Source organism: Orycteropus afer, unplaced genomic scaffold (assembly GCF_000298275.1).
Source record: "Orycteropus afer afer isolate SDZICR_OR568_19922 unplaced genomic scaffold, OryAfe1.0 scaffold00099, whole genome shotgun sequence".
Lineage (NCBI taxonomy): Eukaryota > Metazoa > Chordata > Mammalia > Tubulidentata > Orycteropodidae > Orycteropus > Orycteropus afer.
Window position 1 is genome coordinate 6,692,135 of NW_006921686.1, and position 21,936 is coordinate 6,714,070.

The following is a 21,936-nucleotide window of genomic DNA, read 5'->3' on the forward strand; positions in this document are numbered from 1 at the left end:
AAAAAAAAAAAAAAAGAACTGTGCTTCTAAAAAAAAGAGCTGCTTTTCCACTGGACGGGCTGAGCATCTTTAAAAATCCCTACTGATGTTTGTGCACTGGCTATGTAGGATGTTTCCTGTTGGAGTTCAAAGGAGCTCTGGTGGTGTAGTGGTTAAGACACTTGGCTGCTAACCAAGAGGCTGGCAGTTCGAACCCACCAGCCACTCCTAGGACAAAGATGAAGCAGTGTACTTCCATAAAGATTGACAGCTTTGAAAACCCTATGGGCAATTCTGCTCTGTCCTCTAGGGGTGCTGTGAGTCAGAATCTACTCACTCACTATGGGTTTGGTTTGGACTTTTTGCTTGGAAACCCTATGGGGCAGTTCTACTCTGTGCTAGAGGGCTACTATTAGTGGAAATTGACTCCATGGCAGTGGGTTTATTGCAGTTCACATTTTCTGATTATTATTTACTGGGAATGGAACTGCAATGGAATTGTCAAGTTCCACATTTAAATCTACACGTGCTCTCATTTGGCATGAGTCACCATATAATGAGTAATATGCATTTACCATTAGTAATCCACAAAGTACTACATGGGTAGAAATTTTAAAAGTATTGTATAATGACTGCTAATTATTATTATTATAGCAATCGTTTAATGTTACTTTAGAAGTTTCATAAATGTAAACATTTACTGTAATTAAAAGTTAATGACTCGTTACCTACATATTGAAGGTGCTCTGGTGGTGCAGTGGTTAAAGTGCTTGGCCGCTCACCAAAAGGTCAGTGGCAGTTCAAACTCACCAGCCACTCTGTGGGAGAAAGATATGGCAGTCTGCAGCTTTGGAAACCTTATGGGGCTGTTCTACTCTGTCCTATAGGATCACTGTGTGTCAGAATTGACTCCTTGGCAGTAGGTTTGGTTTTGGGGAGGTTTTGTTTTTGTTGTTGTTATGTGCTGTTGAGTCAGACCCGACTCACAGCGACCCCTTCTTGGGTTTCCGAGGCAGTATCACCACAGAAATAGATTGCCCAACCTTCCTTCTGAGGAGTGGCTGGTGAGTTTGAATCACCAGCCTTCTGGTTAGCAGTCACGTGCCTTAGGCACTATGCCACCAGAGCTCCTTGGGGAGGTTTTACCTACATATTATTTTAAGCTGTTACAAATTCTAAGATAAATTATGAACCAACTTTATGATTGATTTGTCCCTAGATGTCAATAAGGGAAATATCATCAGGATCAGAAAATTGCAGATGGAAAGCTATCATAAAAACCAGTTGGACCAACTGGAACCCCTGTGCCTTGCTGAGGGAAGGTAAAATAGTACAGCCACTGTGGAAACAGTTTGGTGATTCCTCAAAAAGTTAGATACAGAATTACCATGTGACCCAGCAATTCCACTCCTAGGTGTATACCCAGGAGTACCAAAAGCAGGGACTCAAACAAGTACTTTTATACCACTGTTCATTGTGGCATTAGTCACACTAGCCAAAAGTTGGAAATAGCCAAGTGTCCATCAACAGATCAATGGATAAACAAAACGTAGTATATCCATATGCTAAAAAGGCAAGGAGGCCACATCTTCTGACCTCCTCTAAAGGCACAAGAGGAAGACAGAATCACTATCAATAGCCCAAGGCCTATTCCTGCAAGGCTAGATGTGCTGCCTCCCTCCAGCACTTTCCTCAACTGTTCCTCCCAAAGCACCCACCACCTCTCTCCTGGGTTTGATAATTCACTGCAGTGGCCACACAGAACTCACAGATTATGGGGTTTATTAGAGAAGCACCAGATTACAATTCAAGTTCAGGAAAAACGCTCAGTCTCTCTCAGCCCGCCATCTTTCACCCCGCCATCTCTCACCCAACAGTCTCTCACAGTCTCTTTCCCACCAGGGTGTGTCCCTCGGTGTCTCTCACAGCAATGCTTGTCTCTTGCGTCTCTTTCCCAGCGTGTCCTTCCTCACCCAGCAGTCAGAGACTTCTGCCTCTAGGAAGCCTCCTTTTGAGCCTGGCAGAGTGGCCAAACCAACCAATCATAACATCAGAATTCTAAGCACCTGGGAGAGAGTGGGAACCTCCCAGAACATTGCTTTGTGTTGCTCCCAACAGAAATACCCCAGGTGGATAACATTTACAATCAGGAGCTCCTCAGTTGCTCACAGCAAATTCCACCATGGAGTTTACAAAGACTTATGGCTAGAAAAGCCATACCAGGTAATTTACTACAAGGCACCATACAGTGGAGTATTATTTAGCCATAAAAAGGAATGAAGTTGTAATACATTTTACAACATGGATGAACCTTGAAAATATGCTAAGTGAAATCAGCCAGGCCCCAAAAGACAAATATTATATAATTCCACTCATAAGAAGTATCTAGACTTGGCAAATTCATAGAGACAGCCAGTAGATCAGAGGTTATGAAAGGCTGGTGGGAAATGGAGAATGGGGAATAATTGTTCAGTGAGTATAGAGTTTCTAGTGGGGGTGACGGAAAATTTTTGGAAATAGCAGTGATGGTTGTGCAACATTGTGAATGTAATTAATGCCACTGAATTGTACATTTCAAAAGAGTTCAAATGGCAAATTTTATATTCCAAATGTTTTCCACAATAAAACTTAAAAAAAAAAAAAAAAAACTACTAATTGAATAGCATAGTGCCTAAAGCACTTGACTGCTAACCAGAAGGCTGGCGGTTCAAACTCACCAGCCACTCCTTAGAAGGAAGGTTGGGCAATCTACTTCCATAGTGATACCGCCTCGGAAACCCAAGGAGGGGTTGCTATGAGTAGGGTCCGACTCAACGGCACATAGCAACAACAACTAATTGAATCATTGAATAAATTTTTGAGAAAATGAAAGTGGCTGGTGGGAGGAAAGGGGAGAGGTCACTGCTGCTATTTGGGCAGAATGCACCACAGATACATTCCTGATTGAGAAGGACGGGGATTGACCTTATACCTCCATGTAAACCACGAAGGACGAATTTCAGGAAGAGGGTTGGGGGTGGGAGGGGAGAAAAAAGAATCTTTTAATTGAATATGGATTCTGCCAACCAACCCAGACATGTAATGTGAATATGAAACAATTGAGCATGATTCAGTTAGTAGGGTTTCTGTTTTCTTTTAAGTTTTATTGTGGTAAAACATTTGGAATATAAAATTTGCCTTTTGAACTCTTTTGAAATGTACAACTCAGTGGCATTAATTACATTCACAATGTTGTGCAACCATCACCACTATTTCCAAAAGTTTTCCATCACCCCAAATAGAAACTCTATACCTTTAGAAGTTATTCACCTCAAGTAGCGTTGACCTTCCAAAAGACTATAAAAGTAGGTAGGAAGGTGGTTTCATGCAAATTCTTCCAACTGGGAAATAAATAATCAGATCTTGGTTGACTTTATTGTACCTCAAAGGATATACTGTCATTAGTCTTCATTTCACACTCTTTGTTGTTGTTGCTATTGGCTGCCATGCAGTTGAAATGCTGAATTAAACAAAGTTTCCAGATACCTGTCACTACAGATTACTCAGAGGCCATAAAATAGTAACATTGATTTGGAAGGTAACTGGAGTAGGTAGGATACAAGCAGAAGACAACTTCACTCTTTCTTACGATTGTCCCGTGAAAATCCACACTTTAGACCCATTCTTCCCCAGCCATGTAAGATAAAATATCATGGTGACTTCACAGTGGAAAGTAAATAATACCTCGTTACCTCGTTCTCAGGTATTAAAAGTTCTGATTGACAATTATATGCAAACTCTCATCCAATATAAACAGCTCAGACCTACTCTAGAAAGAGAATCTTGCAAAGGAAAGGCATTAATTTCATCTCTGTTCCCCACTCTACCTCCTTTCCCACTCACTGGCTATTAGCGAATAGGGCACATGGTAGTAAACAGAAAAGGAAAAGATCTTATTTGAATTTTGGGAGTCTCTCAGTGTGGCATCAGGGCCTTGTATATATAGGAATATATAGGAAATGAACAATTTGCTGACTTGCTCTTATGGGACATTTCTGGGTTTCTCTTTTCTTTGCTACACCATACTAATCTAGTATCACTGATGGATTTTCTCTAGCAATAATGAAGCCCGAGGCCTCGTTTCTCTCTCTAAGCAAATCTCCTAAAGCTTGCTTCCTCTCCCCATGTTCAAACAGGACTTTGATAACACTCTTTCATGTTCTTAACCCTGGCTGTATATTAGAATCATCGAAGGAAATTTAAAAAGTAACACTCACCTCCAGAGATGCTGATTCTATTGAATTAGGGTGGCTTCGAGGCACTGACATGTTTTAAAAGCTTCCCAGGTGATAGCCAAAGTGCAGTGGAGGTGGAGAAGCACTTGTTTAGAACCACTCCTTTGAAGACATTCTCGTTACTTGACTCTCTAGCCTCATAATGAAGTCTTTTATATTGTTCTTGGCCTTTGAGGCCTCTGCTGAAATCCTGAGAAGGCTGGAGAAGTAAAATTTAACAAGCTCTGTGGTGTAGTGCCTAAAGCACTTGACTGCTAACCAGAAGGCTGGCGTTTCAAACCCACCAGCCACTCCTCGGAAGGAAAATGGGGCAATCTACTTCTGTAGTGATACTGCCTTGGAAACCCAAGGAGGGGTCACTGTGAGTCAGGTTCAACTTGACGGCACATAACAACAAAAACAACATATTAAAAAAAAAATCATTCCAATTACAGTATTTTTGATGAATGGAGTTATTTTAATGGAGTAAGTATTTTGGCTTCAAAGCCTGATAAAACCAAAACAAAACAAACAAAGAAAAAAACCCAAACCCACTACCACTGAGTTGCTTCCAACTTGTAGTGACTCCATTGAGTGTCCGAGGTGATAAATCTTTATGGAAGTAGATTGCCCCATCTTCCTCCCACAGGGCAGCTGGTGGGTTTGAACTGCCAACTTTCTGGTTAGTCGTCAAATGCCTTAGGCACTGTGCCACCAGAGCTCCTTTCAAAGGCTGATATAGGTGAACAATTATTGTTAGATGGGCACAGTTCCAGATTAAACCCATTTCTGTGTGCAAACACTTGTGGGGATTTTGTCCCGTGGATGGCATAACCAGAGACAGATTGTGCACACGTTTCGTGGACTGCGTACAAAGCCAAATCCAGAAGAAAACAAAAATAATTTGAGGAGTGGGGTGTATTATTAGTCTCTCTGGGCAGCTGCTTTAACCAAGTACCACAAGCCGAGTGGTTCAAACCAACAGAAACGTAGGTCTGACAGCTCTGGGGGCCAGTATTCTGAAATCAGGGTGTGAGCAGAACAAAAGTTACACATCCAGAATCACCAACTTTCAAACTATCTTAAAGCAAAAATAAGGAGCTCTGGTGGCGTAGTGGATAAGGCATTTGGCTGCTAAATAGAAGGTCAGTGGTTCAAACCCACCAGCTGTTCTGTGCAAGTAAGATAGGATGATCTACTTCTACAAAGATTTACAGCCTCGGAAACCCAAGGAGGGGTGGCTGTGAGTTAGCATTGACTTGATGGCGGTGAGTTGTGTGTTTTTTGTTTTGTTTTGTTTTGTTTCCGGTAAAGCAAAAATGGCAGAGTCTGGTTGAAATGGAAAGTCAAGCGCATCGGCTGAGGGGCAAGGCAATTTGCAGGTAGGGAATCACAAAGCCCAGAGGATTCTGAACCAAGTGATCCAAGGAAGACACAGTTCAGAGAGTTTCTATAAGAAAATACAAGGAAATCCAGTGATGGGTTGACATTTAGGTAATGGTTACAAAATCGGGTGATGGTACATCAGGTTGGTAGGAGACTATATACATTTCTAAAGTTGTTTTTAAAGTTACAAACCAAACCAAACCAAACTCACTGCCATCGAGTGGATTCCGACTCGTAGCGACCCCCATTGAATTTCCGAGGCGATAAATCTTTACAGAAGGAGATTGCCTAGGCTTCCTTCCGTGGAGTGGCTGCTAGGTTTGAACTGCTAACCTTCTGGTGAGCAGTCAAATGTCTTAGGCACTACACCACCAGAGCCCCTCCCATCTTATGTAAAAAACAAAAAACGCACTGCCGTTAAGTCGGATCCAACTCATAGCAACCCCTCCTTGGGTTTCCGAGGCAGTATCACTATGGAAATTAAGAGACCCTAAATTAATTTGGGGAGCTCTGGTAGCATAGTGCCTAAGGCACATGACTGCTAACCAGAAGGCTGGCGGTTCAAACCCACCAGCCACTCCTCGGAAGGAAGGTTGGGCAATCTACTTCCGTGGTGATACTGCCTCGGAAACCCAAGGAGGGGTCACTGTGAGTCTGATACGACTCGACGGTACATAACAACAACAACAACAACAAATTAATTTGGGGTGCTCTTACCCAAAATCGTGCTTTAAGTGAGATTAGGAGCCCTGGTGGCACAGTGGTTAAAGCGCTTGGTAAAGCATTTGGTTAAAGCGTTAAAGTCAATACTGTGAACCCGCCAGCCACTCCACAGGAGAAAGATGTGGCAGTCTCCCTCTGTAGGTTACAACCTTGCAAACCCTACAGGGCAGTTCTACTTTGTCCTCTAGGGGAGCTGTGAGTTGTAATTGACTCGAATAGACTTGAGTTTGGTTTGGGTTTTTTTTTGGTCTCCACTTGATTACCTCCTGTAATAAGGAGCCTCCTACCTGATACCTCACAGCCTCCAAAGGCCCCTGAAGGTTCCTGGTGTCTAAAGCACACTTACACACAGCCACACACACTCACACACACACACACCAACTGGGCAGGCTTGCCTTCTCTCCAAGCCTCAGTCCCTGAAGCTATAAGCCACTGTTAACATCTCCACCACCCCCATCTTCCACAGGGTGTCAGAAAACCCTGCCTCCTACCTGGCCACATTCCACTCTCCAGGAATGGAATTTTGGTGCCACCCTGCCCCCTGGGCTGCCCCTCAAGACTGGAGCCAAGAAGGAGGAGCAGGAAGCGTGATTTGGATACAAAACAGGTTCTAGGAAGTGAGGCCTAATGGGAGGTGCAGGGATTTGGCAAGAGAGGGAGTGAAGCTATTCCTTAAATGAGTGCAGAGCCTGTGGGTGTGGTCACAGGGCCTGATGGCCGCCGTGACATTGGGAAGCCATCACAGCCATCCGTGGGCCATGGGTCTAGGTCTCTGCTGTCTGCATGGATTCCTGGGTGGGGCAAGGGGTTGATGCGCTCAGCAGCTAAGCCAAAGTCTGGAAATGTGAGTCCTCTGAGGGGCACCTTGGAAGAAGGGCCTGACAGTCAACTTCCAAAAACTCATCCACTGCAAACCCTGCGGAGCTCAGGCCTGCTCCGACCACATGGCCTCGCCAGGAGGCAGAATCAAGTTTTTGGCAACTGGTTTTGATTGTCTGCACGTGGCTCGGCCCACCCTGTGGTGTTCAGGGGATGGGTCTGAACCCAGCAGGTGACACCTCCAAGCAGAGAAAGGGGAGGTCAGTTAGGAGGTGCTGACCTGGGTCACTTCCTTAACTCCAGCTGCCTGCTGGAGCATCTGCCTGGTGTCTGGGGTCCCCGTTGGATGTGCCTGTGTCCTCAGGGACAGTGTGGCTCCCTCTCCTTATCTTCATCAGCCGGCTGGTTTTTCATTCATTCATTCATTCAGTAAATGATCAAGTACCTTATGTGGGTGCGTCCTGTCCTTCAGGGTGTCCGTCTTCATCTCTGCATTGGCCTCTGTGTCTTCTTTTACATCTGTCCATACTGGGTTGTGTCTGTCTGTCTACATCTCTGGGATCCCTATCTCCTGGTCTCTCCTCATCTTTGTCTCTGCCCCTCTCTGTCTCATTCTGTGCCTCTCTGCCAGTTCCTTTGATCATTCATTCATTCATACACTATTGCACACATCCCCCGAGGCCCTTGAGACCCCCGAGGAACTCACGACCCCCCTAAAGGGGAGAGAGACACTAGACCAACTTAGACCCATCAGGGCTGGGAGACAGGATGGTTCTTGCATCTGACAGTGGGTCTGTGAAGAGGGAGGAGCTCAGAGAAGGCCTTGTAGCAAAGGAGATGTTTGTGTGTTTGGATCTAGACCTGTAGCTCCAGGATTGTAGACTGTGTGTGTCTGAGTGTGGGGGTAGGGTGTGTTGGGATAAGAGAAAAGAAGAGAAATCAAAGGAACGCGTGCCAACCTCGGACTGAAATAGAGTATGGGGATCGGACGTGAAGGGAGCCCGCAGAACACAACTTCCTCTAAAATGAAAAGTCCCAGGGCCTTGCCCCTCCTCCGTCAGACCAGAAGGTCCAGGCTCCCAGCCCCCTCCTATCTTGAGATCCAAGTGTGTCCCTCTGGGTGGCTGTGAGCCTGGGGAGTATCCATTCCCATACTGAGCAGGGGAAGAACTGGTGGACTGGACCCCCAGGAGTGTAGGGGGTGTGTGTGTGACTGTGTCTGTGTGAGTGTGTCTGTGTGTTTGCGTGTGTGTGTGTCTGTGCATGTGTGGGGCCGTGTCTGTGTGTGCGTGTGCATCTCTGTGTGTGTCTGTGTGTTTGCATTTATGTGTTTGTGTGTGTGTGTGTTGGGAATGTGGGGTAAGAAGAGAAATCAACGCGCTTTGGGTGCTTCCTCCCACCCTGGGAAAGGGTAGAGGAAGACATACAAATTCCCGAAAATCAAGGATCCAGGGCATCTGGCCCCTCCTCACTGAGGCCGCAGGGCTGCGTGCCATTAACCCCTCCAGCACCTCGGTTGCCTCCTGGCCCCAGCATGATTACCTGGGAGGAGACGCAGCCCAGTGAGGGCGGAGGTGGAGGAATCCTGGCAGGGCAGGGTAACCGGGATGCCAGGGGCTTGGCAGGGAGAGGCCAGCCCAGAGCAGGAGCAGCTGTTCCAGGCGTCTCAGCTCAGCTCTGCGCTCGCATGATGGGGGTTCCCTGGACCATCCTGCTCTGCTGCTTTGGGGCTGTGCTCTGCCTGAGAGGTACCTGGACTTCTACAACCACAGGGAGGAAGGGCCTGGGGGCCTGGACTCCTGGGTCTGAGGGAGGAAGGGCCTGGGGGCCTGCACTCTTGGGTCTGAGGGAGGAGGGGGCTGGAGACTGACTTGGTCATTTCTCTTCCCCTCCTCTGTTCTTCCCCCATCAATCACCCTCTTCCATGCCTCTCCTCCCACCACTCAGCCTTTCTCACCCTCCTTGCTCCCCATCCCATTCAAAGGTATTTCTGGGGAGCCATGAGGGCTTTGTCCACACTGGCCAGGACCTCGGCCTCATCTTCAGGCACACAGCCCACACTCTGCCTTTGAGCAGGGACAGGCACATACCAGGTCAGAATGAAGTGGCTAGAGTCAGGGAAGGTGAGAGGTGGGGAGGAGGCCACACCAGCACACAACCGGATTTTGGTGTATGTCTTAGTTATTCAGTACTGCTCTAACTAGACTTTAACAAGTGTATTTTCTCCCAGTCAGGAGGCCGGAAGTCGGAATTCAGAGCACTGGCTCTGGGGGAAGGCTTTCTCTGTGTGTGTGGTTCTGGGGAAGGGTGATTATCTTTTCTCCAACTTCTGCTTCCTGGTCCTCTGGAGATCTCCATGTGGCATCTGTTTTACCCGTGTATCTGCTTGTAGCCTTCTTTAATCTCTTTTATATCTCACAAGAGATTGACTCAAGACACACCCTAAATCCTGCCTCATTCACAGAACAAAAACAACCCATTCCACAATGGGATTAGAACCACAGACACAGAGGTGAGGATTTACAGCATACATTTATGGGGGATGATCTCTAGTAGCATAGTGCCTAAGGCACTTGACTGCTAACCAGAAGTCTGGCGGTTCAAACCCACCAGCCACTCCTCAGAAGGAAGGTTGGGCAATCCTACTTCTGTAGTGATACTGCCTCGGAAACCCAAGGAGGGGTCGCTATGAGTCGGGGCCGACTCCACGGCACATAACAACCACAATTTTACATATTGGCTCTTTTTATTTGTTTGTATGTGATTCTTGGGACTGTGTTTGCCTCTGTCTTGATATAATTTCATGTGTTTCTTCGGTCTGTATGGTTACTATTTCCATGTGTACATACATATTTATGTATGTGTGTGATTTTGCACGTGTGAGATACTGTACTTTGGTTTGCAGGGTTTGTATTGGAAGGTCGAGGTGTGCACTTGTTTCACGAGGGAATGGAGAACTCAGCAGGAGCCATTCTGTATATTTTTGCCACATTTGCATGAATCTGTGTCAATTTTTCCTTCTGGGTTTATGTCCAAATTTAATTGCTTTGTGCAGTATCTCTGGGTCTGATGGTACAGGTGTGTTTGTAGATACAAGATTGCAGATCTTGCTGTGTATTGAAGTGTTTGTTTTCCATAAGTGGTCTTTTAGTTCTGTTGATCAACATGTCCACTTTGGCTTTCCCAGGGCTACATACAGCATGAGTTAAAGCTGGGGGAAGGGTGGGAAGATCTAAATCTTGGAGGGCTCCCAGGAAGAGGGTGGAGACCTGGAACAGCCTGGAGAGAATTAACAGGACTGTCAGAGGCAGAGAGCACCTTGATCCACGGTGAGGTCACAACCAACCCTGACTAGCTACATCAGCCAACCCCCCTCTCAAGGCAACCAGGCCTGGCTCCCTTCAGAGGCGAAGGGCCCAGTTACCCCATGCTCAGGGTGAAGCCCTGAGTTCCTGGGATGGGCTCCCCCTGGCCCTGCTAATCCACCATGTTCTTCTCCTCAGGATCCCAAGCCCTGCAGTGCTACAGCTTTGAACACATCTACTCCAGTCCCTTTGACCTCAGCGGCAAGAAGCTCCCCACAGTCTCCTGTTCCAATCAATGCTTTGAGGCTGTCAGCTCCCTCAGCACAGGTGAGGGGAGAAGGGTGTGCTGGAGGGGAAAGGGTGGAGTGCAGGGGTGATGCGTGAGAGAGGAGAGGCAGCAAGAGAGAAAGGATTAGACAGGAATGTAGTGGAAGATGGGAAGGGAAGGATAAGGACAGCAGTGGGAGGGTGGAGGATGGAAGAAAGGAAACCAAATGGTTTCCACTCATCTGCTAACCTAAAGGTTGGCGGTTCAAGCCTACCCAGTGGGCTCCGAAGAAAGGCCTGACCATCCATTGCCGTCAAGATTACAGCCAAGAAAACCCTTTGGAACAGTTCTGTAATGCAGTGAATGGGCCCCTCACCACTAGATGGCAGCTAACGACTACAAAGAGAGGAAAAGACCACAAGCGGGATGAGAGGTGGGGAAGGGAGAAAACCTTGAAGAGGAAACGGAGTTGAAAGAGGAGCCCAGAGAAGGGAGAGAGAAGGGAGAGGAAGGTGGGAGGGAGAGAGGAGTTAGGAAGGTAGAGAAAGAGGAGAGCCAGGGGCTGGAGCGAGAGAAAGAAGTTAGGTGAGAGAGAGGAGGGAGAGGACTGAGACCAGAAGTTGAGGAGGAGAGGGAAAGAGGGAGACATGGAAAGATGGGGAGGAAGAAACGGGCTGGGAGCAGGCAGCAGACGAGGCCCCATCCCCGCCTGCTCCCAAGGGTATCGCTCCTCCGTGACGCTGGTGAAGAAGGGCTGCTGGACAGGCTCGCCTAACGGCCAGATGGAGGTGAACCAAGACTCGCTGCCGCCGGACTACTCGCTGGTGCGCGGCTGCGCCACCGACCTGTGCAACGTGGACATCGTAAGCCACGACAGCATCCCCAACCTGAGCCCAGGTACCTAGAGTGCCGGAGAGGGGCGGGGCGGCGAGGGGCGGGGCGGCGGATCCTCCACAGCCAGTTAGGCAGGCTCACTGCTGCAGTGCGCAACCCGCACATCCGAACCGGTACCGGTACCTGACTGTGCGTCCACGCTCTTGTCAGCGCCCAACCCACCATTGCTCAGCGGCACGGAGTGCTATGCCTGCTTGGGGACCTTCCCGGAGGACTGCACTGTCAGCAAGTCCCGGCGGGTCCAGTGTCACCTGGACGAGAGCGTCTGCTTCCAGGGCAATGGCCGAATGACCATTGGTGAGGGATTGGGAAGACTGGGATGTGGAGGTGGGCCAGGACTGAGGGCTGAGGCATGAGACAGGTCGTCTGACAGGGAGACATGGTTCTTTATCTGAGAGAGTTGGCATGGTTCTGATCTGAGGGAAGAGGCATGGCCTTGACCTGGGCGGTCACAGGCATAGTATAAGGGAGGTGGCAAGGCTCTGGTCTAAGGTGGGAAACATGACGTAAGTCTGAGGACAGACGCATGGTCCTGGGCTCCCTCAGCTCTGATCCTTCCCCCTTGCCCCAGCCAATTCCTCAGTCCCTGTGTACATCAGAACCTGCCACCGGCCCTCCTGCACCGTCGTGGGCACCAGCAGCCCCTGGACGGACATCGACCTGCAGGGCTCCTGCTGCAAGGGCAATCTGTGCAACCAGGACTCTGTGGTTCCGCTCTTCACCGCTGCAGCTGCCCCTCCCCAGGCACCGTGCTTAGTGGTCCTGCTCCTCACAGTTCCCCTGCTGGTGGGCGTTCTGGTTGGACCCCTCGGGCTCTCCTTGTAGCCCCTCCAGCAGCTGCCCCACTCGGGAACTGGGGATTGTCCCTTCACAGCTCTGGCTTGTAACATGGCTCCCTCCAAAATGGTGTCAACATAGAAAAGAGGGACACAAGGAAAAGTAACTATGGGGAGGAAGTGGGAAGAGAGCTGTGGGGAATTGCAGTCAACGTCATGAAACAAAATGTGTATGTACTGCTGTATGGAAAACGAATTTACTCTGTGAACTTCCACCCAAATCACAATAAATTTTTTTTTTTTTAAAAAAAAAGGAAGTGATGTCAAAACAAGAGTGTACTCCTGTCTCTCTAGTGATGACCCTCTGACTGTCTGTCCCTCCTGATTCTCTGCTGCAGCCCTGCCCCTGTCTGGTCAGCAGGCCTGGGAGGAAGTAGAGGAGTGGCCTGGATTGGGGGGAAACAGCCATGAGCACATGAAGACTGGTGATGATACTAGCAGTTACTGAGCACCCACTAACCACTGCCTCCGCCCCAGCATTCCCTGTGCTCTCCCTCGGGAGCCTAGCGACAGCTCTAGGACGCAGCAACAATGATGCCTGTATGAGTGTGTTGTGTGTGGTAGTTAACTTTGTGTGTCAGCTTGGCTGGGCCTGGTTGAGTGGCTGGGCAGCTGGATGTAGTATTCCCCATGATGAGACTGGTAAACAACTCCATGGTGGAGTCTACTGTGAGCAGTTGAGTAGCTGCCTTAGGGATGTGGTCTGCTTCCTTTTTATATAAGGAGAAGTCTTGGGGAATGGTCTCTAGCTTATGGCACACTTGAACCCTGCGTGTAGCTGTGTCCTTGTTCAACAAGCACCCTGCCATGCTCTGCTGATCTTGGGACTTTTAATGAACTTGAATTAATGCCCTGCCAAGTGGTTTGGTAACATTAGGACTGTGCCATTTTATTTGTCAACCTTGAGCTTGTTAGCCTCAGCAGCCAGCAGCTGCCTGAGTGAAGAAAGCCTCCAGCTTCAGTGGGCCAGGAGCAACAGGCAGAGCTGAAGCCCAAGGTCGAGGGGCTTTCACTCAGCTCCTAGAGCCTGGCACTTGGAACTCAGACTTCCAGCCTCCTGAACTGTAAGAGAATAAACTCCTATTTGTTAAGGCCATCCCATTTGCAGTATATTCTTGTCAGAGTGGCACTAGGTATCCAGAACATAGTGTCATCATGAGAGACAATGTATCCTCTGAGTTCAGAGTCCAGAGTCTGGAGCCAGACTGCCAGGGTTCAAATCCACGTTCTACCACCAAGCCGGTGAGTGACCTTGGGCAAGTTACTCAACCTCTCTGTGCCTGTTTTCTTACCTGGGTGGCACTAACAGTTAACCACTCAGTGGCTAACCGGAAGGTTGGTGGTTTGAATCTACCCACAGGGACCTTGGAAGAAAGGCCTGGTGATCTACTTCCAGAAAGTCAGCCATGGAAAACCCCTTGGAGTGTGGTCCTGCTCTGATGTGCATGGACTTGCTGGGGGTCAGAATCAACTGGATGAAACTAGTTAGGGCGGAGGTGGTCATTAAGCATATAATGATAACAAGAGCTGCTTCACAGGGGTTGTGAAGATGTGAGGAGAGGAACGTGGATTGCCTGGGGCACAGCAGTCACTCAGAGTAAGAACACTGTCGTCATCTGTGATAGTTGGAGCTGTGTGTCAACTTGGCTGGACCACAATTCTGTGTGGTTTAAGCAGTTGTGATGTGGTTATTCCCATGATGGGATCAGATGAATATGTTTTGAGCAGCCAATCCTTTGAAAGGGAGTTTCCCTAGGGGTGTGGCCTGCTTCCAGTATATCTGTGGACATCCTGGGAAAAGAGAGACTCTTCTGTGGATCGGGATTCTGTTGTGCTGTCTACAACTGTCTGTGAGTGAACAATCCACCATTTGGCCTGGAGGTCTTGGATTCATCATTTGTTGAAGTCAACAGCCAGTGTACTGCCTGTCAACCTTGAGCTTGTCAGCCCCTGCAGCTGCGAGAGTTGGGAAAAGCCTCCAGCTTGACGTTTGATCCAAGAACTTTGGACTTTCCAGCTTCCATAAGTGTGTGAGCCATTTTCCTAAGATAAATTTCTCTTTATATATATAAGCTTTACTGGTTTTGTTTCTCTAGAGAACCCAGTCTAACACATCATCATCTTCATGTTACAGGTGAGCAAACTGAGACTCAGGGAGGCCAATGTACTCACTTGAGCTCATGTATCTTAGCAAATCCCTGCCCCGGGTTCCAAGTCTCTGCAACCTCACACTCCAAACACGTGAGTGGCAATTAATTTGACAGAAAAACACTCAAGGCAAAGCCAGCCAAAATCCTCCAGCCTGTGAAGATCAGGGAAGACTTCCTGGAAGAGGTAAACCCTGAGAAAAATCCTGAAGGGTAAATAGGCATGGTCAGAGAGAAGCAGGAAGAAGGGCATTCTGGGTGGAGGAGACAGCCTGGCCAAAGGTGGGAAGAGACACTGTGTGTGCAGGACACTTGCATGATCTTCATTCTGCTGATTGGTCCTAAAATCACCCAAATGATGTTTAAATTTTTATTATCTATGTTCTGATTGGATGGGCTTCAATTTGCTGGTCATGCATTTTGCCTGTCCTTTTACACGCATCTTTTTGTTCAGGCATTTTCTTTGTATTCATTTGGAGAGAGGCCACAGGCTCTGGAGCGAGGTTGGCTGTAGTCTTTACAAAAGCCGCTCACCAGGCCTGGATCCTCACTTTCAGCAAGCAACGTTGTGTCATCTGTGCATCTCAGGTTGTTATTGAGTCTTCCTCCAATCCTGATGCCACATTCTTCTTCATATAGTCCAGCTTCTTGGATTATTTCTCAGCATACAAATTGAATATGTATGGTGAAAGGATACAACCCTGATGCACTCCATTCCTTATTTTATACCATGCAGTATTCCCTTGTTCTGTTTGAATGACAGCTTTCTGATCTATGTACAGGTTCCTCATGAGTACGATCAAGTGTTCTGGAATTCCCATTCTTCTCAATGTTATCCATAATTTGTTACGATCCACACAATTGAATGCTTTTGCATAGTCAATAAAACATAAGTAAACATCTTTCTGGCATTCTTTGCTTTCAGCTAAGATCCATCTGACATCAATGATATCCCTCGTTCCATATCCTCTTCTGAATCCAGCTTGCATTTCTGGAAGTTCTCTGTCAATATACTGCTGCAACTATTTTTGAATTATCTTAAGTAAGATTTTACTTGTATGTGATATTAATGATGTTGTTTGATAATTTTCACATTCTGTGAGATCACCTTTCTTTGGAATGGGTACTGGATCTTTTCCAGTGAGTTGGCCAGGTAGCTGTCTTCCAAATCTCTTGGCATAGCCACATGAGTGCCTCCAGCATGGCATCCATTTGTTGAAATATCTCAATGGGTATTCTGTCAATTCCTGGAGCCTTGTTCTTCTCCCATTCTTTAAATGCAGGCTTGACTTCTGTCTTCACTACCATTGGTTCTTGATCATATGTCACCTCCTGAAATGGATGAACATCGTTCTTTTTGGTACAGTGACTCTGTGCATTCCTTCCATCTTCTTTTGATGTTTCCTGCATCAGTCAATATTTTACCCATAGAATCTTTCAATATTGCAACTCGAGGCTTAAATTTTTTATTCAATTCTTTCTTCAGAGCTTGAGAAATGCTGAACATGCTCTTCTCTTTTCGTTTTCTAACTCCAGTTCTTTGCACATTTCATTGTAGTAATTGGCTTTGTCTGCTCAAGCTGCTCTTTGAAATCTTTTGTTCAGTTCTTTTATCTTGTCATTTCTTCCATTTGCTTTAGCATCTCTCCATTCAAGGAAAAGTTTCAGAGTCTCTTTTGACATTCATTTTGGTCTTTTCTTCCTTTCTTGTCTTTTTAATGACCTCTTGCTTTCTTCATGGATGATGCTCTTGATGTCATCCCACAATTCCTCTGGTTTTCGGTCACTGGTGTTCCATGCATCAAATCTATTCTTTACATGGGCTCTAAATTCAGGAGGGATATTATCAAGGTCATATTTTGGCTCTTGTGGACTTGTTTTAATTGTCTTTAACTTCAACTTGAACTTGCATATGAGCTCCTGGCCTTGTTTCGGCTGAAGATATTGAGCTTTTCCATCGCTTCTTGCCACAGATGTAGTCAATCTAATTCCTGTGTATTCCATCTGGTGAAGTCCACGTGTATAGCTCTTGCTTATGTTGTTGAAAAAAGGTATTTGCAATGAATAAGTCGTTGGTCTTACAAAATTCTATCATGCGATCCCCAGCATTATTTCTATCACCAAGGCCATATTTTCCAACTACCAGTGACTCTTCTTTGTTTCCAACTTTTGCATTCCAGTCACCAGTGGTAATCAACACATCTTGATCGAATGGCTGGTCAATTTCAGACTGCAGAAGTTGGTAGAAATCTTCAATTTCCTCACCTTTGGCTTTTGTGGTTGGTGCATAGATTTGAATAATAGTAGTATTAACTGGTCTTCCCTGTAGGCAGATGGATATTATCCTATCACTGACAACATTTTATGCAGGACAGATCTTGAATCTTTATGACAATGAATGCCATACCATTCCTCTTCAATTTGTCATTCCCGGCATAGTAGATCATATGGTTGTCTGATTCAAAATGGCCAAAACCAGTGCATTTCAGCTCACTAATGCATAGCATATCAATCTTTATGCGTTCCATTACGTTTTGACAACTTCCAGTTCTCCTAGATTCATACTTCATACATCCCATGTTCTGATTATTAATGGATGTTTGCAGCTGTTTCTACTCATTTTGATTCATGCCACTGAAGGGCCAGAAAGCTTTATTCCATGCGTATCATTAAGGCCATCTCTACTCCGAGAAGTCAGCTCTTCCCCAGTCACATTTTGAGTGGCTTCCAACCTGAGGGGCTCATCTTCTGGCACTACATCGCACAATGTTTCAGGGCTATTTATAAAGTTTTCCAGTAATATATCAGACAGTGTTTCACTGCTCTTCATAAGGTTTCCACTGGCCAATTCTTTAAGAAGTGGATGGACTCTTTCTTCTTCTCAATCTGTCTTACTCTGGAAGCTCTGCTGAAACCTGCCCACCATGGGTGACCCTGCTGGCATCTTGCAGCGCTGGTGGCATAGCCTCCAGCCTCACAGCAGCATGCAAGCCAGCACAGGATGGCAAACTGACAGACAAGTTCATCTCCCTCAGTTGTTCCTAACCGCTCTGCACACTTCCCCACCTGTTCAGGGCCCAGCCTCAAATAAAGCCACCCCAGAAGCCCTGAGCCATGCTCCCGCCTACATGTCTGGGGCCTGGCATTTGCTATGGACATGGAAATTCTAAGAGGAACTCAGAGAATGCCTTGGGTTCCAGACATGGCCTTCTCTGGCCCACTTCCTCACAGTAACCTAATTTCCTCTTGGCAATTGAGATCAATAACTCCAGCAAACAGAGTAATCCTCTTTTTTGCCCCTTGGTTCAGTGGCCTGAGGAGCCCACAATGGCCAGGTGGCAGGCTCATCTTTCAAGTTGGTGGAACCGCTACCATGTCCTCTGGTGGAAGAATTCTTTTCTTGGAAACCAAGAGCTCAAAGTTGTGGGGATGGGAAGTGAGCATTCTGTGAGTGGGCATTAGACACAGCAGTGATGGAAGCCCTCCACCCTTTGGTACCCAGACCCATGAACTCAGACTATGGAGGAGACATCAATGGGAACTGGTCATTGACTCAAAGCATATACTACATCCTGTAAGACAGAACCTTATGCTTTCAGGGTGTAGATACCCAACTGGGCCAATAACTGAGTCATTCCATCGTTCTATGAAGTGACCTGCTTCTGGGTGATGGGGTATGAGGTGAAACCAGTGAAATCCATGGGCATGAGCTCACTGCCACACTTGAACTTGATTCACTGTGTAATGGGTTTCCTGGTCTGAAGCAACACTGTGTGTAAGGCATGACTGGGAAGGAAGCATTTTGTAATCCTGAGAAGAGACTTTAGTGTGTGTTCTGGTTCCCTAGCGCCGCTCTGACAAGAAATATACCACCAATGGGATGGCCTTAACAAACAGGAGTTTATTCTTACAATTTGGAGGCTTTAAGTCTGAGTTCAAAGTGCCAGGCTCTAGGGGCTGGGTGAAAGCCCCTCAACCTTGGGGTCCAGCTCTGCCTCCTGCTCCCGGCCCACTGGAGCTAGAGGCATTTCTTCACTCAGACAGCTGCTGGCTGCTGAGGCTTGGAAGCCCCAAGGTTGACAAGTAAAAAGGCACAGTCCCGATGTTACCAAACCACATGGCAGGCCATTAACTTAAGTCCACTATAAGTCCCAAGGTTGGCAGAGCTGCTGAGCAATGACACAGCTACATGCAGGGTCCAAGCGTGCCACAGGCTAGAGACCATTCTCAAAGCTTCTCCTTATATACGGGAAGCAGACCACATACCCAAAGGCAGCTACTCAGCTGCTCGTGGTAGATCCCACCATGGAGCTGATTGCCAGTCTCCTCATGGGGATTAACTACCACCAGCTGCCCACCCACTCCACCAGGCCCAGCCAAGTGGACACACAAACCAAACTGCCACAGTGCATGGCAGGAGGATTGAGCAGAGCATTCAACCTCTCAAGTTTCCATTCACAAAGAACTGCCTCAAGCACGAGTCACAGAAATGAAGCTGTAAGACAGTAGGCAAACAGTATTTGATTTACCAGACCTGGATTTATATACATCAGTATCCAATCATTCACTGAGATTCTCCTGTATTCCTGGCCGTGCACTGGGCACTAAGACCCTGGAGGTGAGTCCTAGACCTGGAGGAGTTCCCAGTCTGACAGGAAAGGCAGAGCCTCCCTCAGACAACCACAGAGCTCGGAGAGAAGTGCTGAGGCAAGAGGAAGCAGGGTTGGGGGAGGGGTACATTGGTGGTCAGTCTTGAAGCTTCTAGATGGATAGATAAGGGAACAGCATTCCAAGCAGAGGGACCAGCCTATGCAAAGCAGAGATACAGAGGCAGAAGTAATCTCAAGAGAGAGTCAACAAACCTTTATGATTTGTTCTTCTGTCACTCTGGACACTCCTGCTCTTGACAGCTTCCCAGTTTGACGGGAGACACAGAGTGGGGCCCAGATAGCCACAGCCTCCAGAGTGATTAGGACAGTAACAGAGGGAGATACTTGTGGTGGTTATGTTTGTGTGTCAACTTAGCTGGGGCTGGTTGAGTGGCTGGGCAGCTGGAGGTAGTTATTCCCCATGATGAGACTGGCAATCAGCTCCACGGTGGGATCTACCACGAGCAGCTGATCTACCACAAGCATCCTTTGGGATGTGGTCTCCTTCCTGTATATAAGGAGAAGCCTTGGGAATGGTCTCTAGCCTATGGCACGCTTGGACCCTGTGTGTAGCTGTGTCATTGCTCAGCAGCCTGCCATGCTCTGCCGACCTTGGGACTTAAATTGGACTTAAATTAAAGGCCTGCCGTGTGGTTTGCTAACATCGGGACTGTGCCTTTTTACTTGTCAACCTTGGGCTCCTCAGCCTCAGCAGCCAGCAGTTGTCTGAGTGAAGAAATGCTTCGAGCTTCAGTGGGCCGGGAGCTGGAGGCAGAGCTGAAGCCCAAGGCTGAGGGGCTTTCACCCAGCCCCTAGAGCCTGGCACTTTGAACTCAGGCTTAAAGCCTTCAAATTGTAAGAATAAACTCCCGTTTGTTAGGGTCATTCCATTTGTGGTATATTTCTTGTCAGAGTGGCGCTAGGGAACTAGAACAATACTGGACTGGATAACCTGGCCCAGGAGGTAGGGGAGAGACTGCTGATTGGGGGCTGTGGCATTAGGGGTGACTTCATAGAGGTCAGAGTTTGTGCTGGGTCCTGAAGGATGAGTGGGAGGTCACAGCTCCAGGCAGAGGGACCAGTCCATGCCAAGACCTTAGAAATATTTATTAAATTACAGGGAGACAGTAAAACCATTATGTAAGCCACATTTCCAGAAAAAAATAAAGGAAATTAAAAATACAACATATAATTAAATGATAGTACGTGTTCTGGTTGCCTAGTGCCACTCTGACAGGAATATACCACAAATATACTCAGCTGCTCACAGTAGATTCCACCATGGAGTTGATTACCAGTCTCATCATGGGGAATACTACATCCAGCTGCCCAGCCACTCAACCAGGCCCAGGCAAGTTGACACACAAACGTAACCACCACACCATGTCTGGGATTTGCATACAATAATTTAGGAAGCAAGGAAATGGGTGAAGGCGTAGGTGGAACACAATTGATCAGAAGGTGGTATTTGCTAAACATGGAGGTTTATTATACTCCTCTGTCCACTCTGTGTAAATTTTTCCATAATAATTTTTGATAGATAATTAGATGAATAAATAAATAGATAAAACAAATACTCATTGACTTATAGTGACCCAGGCATGTCAAGTCTTAACAATAGTTTTCACATGTGAAAGAGGCGCTTGATAAACTGGACTCCAGGCCTGCCTGATGTCACCCAAAAATATTACATATATTGGAGGAGAACCCCACTGGAGACTGAAACTTGCCCCCTCACCAGTCTGTATGCAGCTAAAATGGAAGGTGTTAAACCTTAAGGAGCTCTGGTGGTGTAGTGGATAAGGCATTTGCTTGGTAACCAGAAGGTCAGAAGTTCAAACCCACCACCGTAAGTTACAGCTTAAAGGAACGAAACCATTCGTCGGCACTTGCCAATCATCTGGAAACTTAAAATTGAAGCTAAAATGCCCTAGTGGGCAGAAGCAGGTGACAACTTTCTCAAAGTCACAAAACAAGACCTCTCACCCATATTGTCAAATGCAAGCCCCTGATGTTGTTGGATTTTGTTTAAACCTTTTATTGCTTTTGAGGTTGTTTTATTTTGGCAACTTGGGTTTCATGACTGGCAAGAATTGTCCACTCATTGTTTTTATCTGACATGCCTTTCGGGTCTGTAGACTAATTGCTTTCCCTTGGTGAATGATTTTTTTTTCTTTATTGTGATTTGGGTGAAGATTTACAGAGCAAATTCACTTTCCATACAGCAGTTCACATACACTTTGTCTCATGACATTGACCACAATTCACCCCAATACAACAGCTCCCCTCCCACTTCCTCCCAACAGTCATCTCTTCCCTGTGTCCATCCCTCCATGCACTTCTGCCCCCTGAGCTGTCTCCCTGTGCATACACAGCCCTTCTTTCTCCCATGATTGTTCTCTCCAAGGAGTGTATCTACTTCAGGTAAATGTTCAACTCCTATGCCTGTCTATTGTTTGACTGGAAGCCACAGGTGTGGGTTCAATTCCAGACCTGAAGGGCAGCTAGGGGCCATAGTCTCAGTGGTTCCACCAGGCCCTATCAGATCAGCAAACCTGGTCCCCCCTTTTTGTTTTTCCAAATGATTTTGAGTTTTGTTCCACATTGTTCTCCCTCTCTATCCAGGGTCTCTTACAGAGATCCCCCTCCAAGTGGGTGACATTGGTTGGTGAATGAA

General features: G+C 47.0%; 1 protein-coding gene across 1 annotated transcript; it reads left to right on the forward strand.

Annotated features, from left to right (window-relative positions):
- The first annotated feature begins 8,850 nt into the window (after positions 1-8,850).
- Positions 8,851-12,452, forward strand: LYPD5 (LY6/PLAUR domain containing 5). Its single transcript, XM_007943112.1, has 5 exons — positions 8,851-8,908; positions 10,664-10,792; positions 11,454-11,630; positions 11,778-11,924; positions 12,199-12,452. The coding sequence occupies exons 1-5, from the start codon at positions 8,851-8,853 to the stop codon at positions 12,450-12,452; spliced, it is 765 nt and encodes a 254-aa protein (XP_007941303.1).
- Positions 12,453-21,936: the final 9,484 nt, after the last annotated feature.